The following is a 5,000-nucleotide window of genomic DNA, read 5'->3' on the forward strand; positions in this document are numbered from 1 at the left end:
GAGGTCCGGGCACTGTATGTTCGTTGGTGCTGCCGTGTGTTGGAGAAGGGCACCTCCACAGTCTGCTCACTGGTGGCAGCAGCTCGCGTGGGCCTCTGGGCAGCGCGTGGTGGAAGTCCCAGGCGTCGGAGGTGCGGTACTCCTTGCACCTGAGTTTTGTGGCACACCACCAGCGCTGCCACATCACGCCGGTGCTCCAACGACGTGACGGGGGTGTGTGGCGGCAGGTCGTCCTGGTGTGCGTCGTATCCCGCCAGACGTAGAGCTCGTCGCTGCACCTTGTCAAGTCTCTGCATGTGGGTGGCGGCACTTGACATCCACGACAGGCAGCCGTACTCCAGGCACGGACGTATCTGCGCCTTGTATAGCGTGATGATGCCGTGTGGGTCAAGCGTTCCCGCCACCCTCCGCAGGGCAGAGACTCTTAGAGACGCCTGTCGGGTGACTGCACCTACATGGCCGTCGAAGCGCAGGCAGCGGTCCACCGTCACCCCTAAGACCTTGATGTGGTCCTGGAGAGACAGAGCCTTGCCTCCAAAGCACAGTTGCTCTGAGACCGCTCTGGAGGCTCCTGGCGACCGCGAGATGACCATCGCCTGCGTCTTCTCAGGTGCAAAGGAGACTTGCCACGTTTCTCCCCATTGCTCCACCAGCCGTAGCTGCTTGTTTAGCTGCCGGACAGCGCTCTGGCTATCAAGGCGGCAGTAGGACCGGGAGAGGTGCAGTCGTCCGCATATGCTTCCACTGTCGGTAGTTTTCGGAGCAGGTCGTCGATATAGATGTTCCACAGGATTGGGCCCAGCACTGAACCCTGTGGAACGGAGGCTTGAACTGGCGAGGGCTCTGACGATTTCCCATTGACGACCACATGAAGAGTCCTCCCACGTAGGTAGTCGTCAAGCAGTAGCAGTAGGTCTCCTGGATACCCTTGGCACGGAGCTTTTCAAGAAGTCCCGCGTGCCAGACCCTATCAAAGGCTCCAGCTATATCCAGGGCTACCACAAGCGTGTCCAGGCCCTCGTCCAGGGCGTTTTGCCAGTCTTTGGTGAGGAGCAGGAGTAGGTCGGAGGTGGACCGGCCTGGCCTGAAGCCAAACTGTCTCTCTGAGAGGAGATGGTTTTCACTCAGATGTTGACAGATGGCTCCAGCCACTATCCGCTCCAGCACCTTGCCCACCACAGAGAGCAGGAGATCGGCCTGTAGTTGCTGGGTACAGACCGCGAGCTCTTCTTGTGGACCGGAACGACTCGTGCCTCTTTCCACATTGAGGGCCATTTTTTTCCCTCAGGCAGGTCGTAAAGACGTTGGAGAGAGGACCTGACAGCTCCTTAGCACAGTTCTTAAGGAGGTGTGGGCTGACGTCGTCCGGGCCGGTGGCTTTACCCACTTCCACTGCTCTCAGGAGCCTCTCAACTTGTCCAGCTGTCACTGAGACCAGGGTGATGGTGCTTTGAGTCTCCAGTGGCAGGTGAGGCGCTTGTCTTCCCGGGTCTCCAACCCTCATCTTGTTGCTGAAGCTTGTAGCCAGGAGTGAGGCCTTGTCCCAGCTGCTTGTGGCAGTGGAACCGTCAGGCCTGAGGAGTGGAGGGATGGCGTCTTGGTGTTTAGCTCCTTGGCGCTCCTTGACTAAGCTCCACCAGGTCTTGCCTCCTACTCCTGGGCCACAAAGTTTCCGTTTTAGATCCTCCTGTTTTCTATGTTTGGCCCATCTGCCTTTCCTTCTCCTCTTCCTTTTTATCTTCTCTTAGTTTATTCTTCTGTTTCCTTCTTTCCTTGTCCTCCTTCCTTTTCCTCTCTCTCTCTCTCTCTCTCTCTCTCTCTCTCTCTCTCTCTCTTTCCTCTTTTTTCCTACCTCCTTCTTTACTGCTTGATTTCCTTTCTCCTTCCTTCGTATTTTTCCTTCTTCATTCTTCTTCCTCTTCTTCTTCTTCCTTTCCTTCGTTTCCTTTTTTTAACTTCCTTCCTCGTTATCCCTTCGTTCTCGTCTCTCCTTCAGTCCTATCTTTCTTCCTTCCTTCCTTCCTTCCTCCTTTCTTTTCTTCCTTCCTTCCTTTTTCCTTCCTTCCTTCCTTCCTTCTCTCTCTCTCTCTCTCTCTTTCTTTCTTATACCTTTTCTCTATTCCTTATTCTCTTTTTCTTGCTTTTCTTCTTTTCTATCTCCTCTATCTCCTCTTCCTCTTTGTTGTGCCATTTCTTCTCGTCTACTCTTTTTCTTCTTCTTTGTTTCTCTCTTTCGTCCAGTTTCCATTTTTTTTCTCTCTCCTCCTCTCTTTTTTGTTGTCCTTTTTTCCTTCCTCTGTTTAATTCCACTCTCCTCCATCTCTTTGTCTCTTCCTGTTCTTTTCTTCCTCCCGTTCTTTCACACTGTTTTTTTCTCTCATTTTTCTTTTTTCCTTTCTTTCTTGTCTCACTCTCTTTCTTTCTCTCTCTCTCTCTTTGTGTCTCTCTCTTTTTCTTTCTACTCTTTTCGTCTTGTTTTTTTTTCATTCTCTCATTCTCTCCTTCTGTTTTATCAATCTTCTGTTTTCTATCCTATTACTTTCCTCTTCTTCCTTTCTTCCTTTATTCCTTGCTTTATCTTATTTTTGGCCTATTTGTCATTTATCAATATCTTTCTTGCCTTTCTTTCTCCCTCTTCCTCTTTTCCTATCTATCATTTTATGTATTATCGTCATCTTTATCTTCTTATCTTCATCTTCTTCCTTCTTATCAGTTTTCCTCCGTTTAGCATCTTTTTCATGTCCTTTTTCTTCCTTTTCTCTTCTTTTTTCCCTCTTTTTTCTATCTTTTTCCTGTTAGCATCCTCCTCCTCTCTCTCTCTCTCTCTCTCTCTCTCTCTCTCTCTCTCTCTCTCTCTCTCTCTCTCTCTCTCTCTCTCTCTCTCTCTCTCTCTCTCTCTCTCTCTCTCATCTCCTTTACTCATTGTCAACTTTTTACTCTCCACTTCCTTTAAACATCCTCTTTATCTCCTTTTCCCTTCTACCTCCTTCCTCCTGTTAGCATCCTTACCCTCATTTTCCCCTCTTCCGCATTCACTCCCTCATTCTCTTCTCACTTACCTATCATCTTCTTCCATCCTCTTCACCTTTTCCTTCTTCGTTCCTCTTTCTTGCCACCATCCTCACCATTTTTACTCTTCCTCTTTCCCTCTTCCTCTCACCACAATCTCGCTCTTCACTTCCCTACAACCTCAGTCAGCCAGCCCACAGCCAGCCCCACAGCCAGCCAGCCCTCTGCCAACTTTCCCGCCATTCAAAGTCTTCTCCGCTGCTTCCAGTCTTAGTTAATGTTGCCTTAAAGTCTCCCCCACAAGTGCCGCTGGTCTCAAGTGTTTACTTCTGAAGGCGGCGACGACGGAGGGAAGGGAAGGGAAGGGAAGGGAAGGATGCGGCGGTGTGTTGGTGTGGTGTAGTGTGGTGTGGTGTGGTGGCTCAGATGATGTGGGTCTGGAAAGGTGGTGTGTGTGTGTGTGTGTGTGTGTGTGTGTGTGTGTGTGTGTGTGTGTGTGTGTGTGTGTGTTTCTCTCTCTCTCTCTCTGGGATGGGGATGACTGGTGGGTGCGTGTCCTTGAAATGAATGAGGATGAGGGAAAAGGAAGGGAAGGATGTGAGGACAGTAACAGGAAAAGGATGAAGAAGAATGGAAAGAAGATGAGGAAGATGATGAAAGAAGAGAGTGGAAAGTGAATAAAGGAGATAAGGGAGAAATAGTGATGAGAGAGATAGAGAGAGAGAGGAGAATACTAACAGGAGAACGATAGATAAAAAAAAAAAGAGGAAGAAGAGGAAGAAGAGGACATGAAGAGGAGAATGCTTGGTGTGTTATTTTTAAAGGACTCCCTCTCTTTTTTCTTCTCCTTTAATTCCACTCTCCTCCATCTCTTTGTCTCTTCCTGTTCTTTTCCTCTCCTTTTCCTCTCCTTTTCCTCTCCTTTTCCTCTCCTTTTCCTCTCCTTTTCCTCTCGTTGTTGTATTTCCTGCGTTCTTATACACAAAGTAGGGTATTTTTTTTTTTTCGTGTTCTTTTTCTCTTATTCACTATAATGTTCTTCTACACCAACTGAGAAGACCATTGTTCCTGTTCTTCTCGTATTTTCTTCTGTTCTTGCCCGCAAACTAAGATTTATTTATTTATTTTTTTTTTTGCTGTTGTCTTCCTTTGTCATTAAAAAAAAAAAAAGAAAATTGGTACAGTAGTTTTTAAATGGTCTTTATTTTCTTCTTTTCCTCCTCCTCCTCCTCCTCCTCCTCCTCCTCCTCCTCCTCCTCCTCCTCCTCCTCCTAATAGTATCTACTAACTAACGAAGACCCTTATACACACACACACACACACACACACACACACACACACACACACACACACACACACACACACACACACACACACACACACACACACACACACACTTCCTGCAGGCTGACTATGAGCATGTGTCTATCCCTCTCCTCTCCCTCCTCCTCCTCCTCCTCCTCCTCCTCCTCCTCCTCCTCCTCCTCCTCCTCCTCCTCCTCCTCCTCCTCCTTTCCTTGAACCTCCAAATGAAGGGGTTAGGATTCCCCTTCATTCTGGACCTGATGGCTTTTAGGGAAGCTTGACAGGGTTGTTTGGAAGGGCTCCAGTGAAAAATCCTCAACCACCACCACCACCACCACCACCACCACCACCACCACTACTACACTACTACTACTACTACTACTACTACTACTACTACCTCGCCCCACCACATCCCTCCAATAGCAATGTAGGAGGGGAGTGGATGGTAGGGGATTGTGGAAGAGAAGGAGGAGGAGGAGGAGGAGGAGGAGGAGGAGGAGGAGGAGGAGGAGGAAGGCTAGGAATCGTGACAAGAGCAGCGGTGAACCTCCAACTTGTTTGCATGGCGTTTTAACACGAGTTTGTGGGGCGTGTTGGTGCGGCGTTGTGGCGGTGTTGTGGCTAGGGACGAGGGGTGGGGAGTGGGGATGGGGAAGGGGACGAGGTGGGGAGTTGGGGGGGGAAGA

General features: G+C 49.2%; 1 protein-coding gene across 1 annotated transcript in view; it reads right to left on the minus strand.

Annotated features, from left to right (window-relative positions):
* Positions 1 to 5,000, minus strand: part of LOC123505729 — a 15,583-nt gene that overhangs the window by 10,577 nt on the left and 6 nt on the right. Inside the window, exons 1-4 of the mRNA XM_045257378.1 lie at positions 4,862 to 5,000; positions 1,168 to 1,656; positions 927 to 1,103; positions 1 to 811 (exon numbers count right to left, since the gene is read on the minus strand). The exon at positions 1 to 811 is cut by the window's left edge and continues 37 nt beyond it; the exon at positions 4,862 to 5,000 is cut by the window's right edge and continues 6 nt beyond it. Coding sequence (XP_045113313.1) covers positions 1 to 811; positions 927 to 1,103; positions 1,168 to 1,656; positions 4,862 to 5,000 — 1,616 coding nt within the window. The remainder of the gene's footprint in view (positions 812 to 926; positions 1,104 to 1,167; positions 1,657 to 4,861) is intronic.

The sequence above is a fragment of the Portunus trituberculatus genome, chromosome 18 (assembly GCF_017591435.1).
Source record: "Portunus trituberculatus isolate SZX2019 chromosome 18, ASM1759143v1, whole genome shotgun sequence".
Classification (NCBI taxonomy): Eukaryota; Metazoa; Arthropoda; class Malacostraca; order Decapoda; family Portunidae; genus Portunus; species Portunus trituberculatus.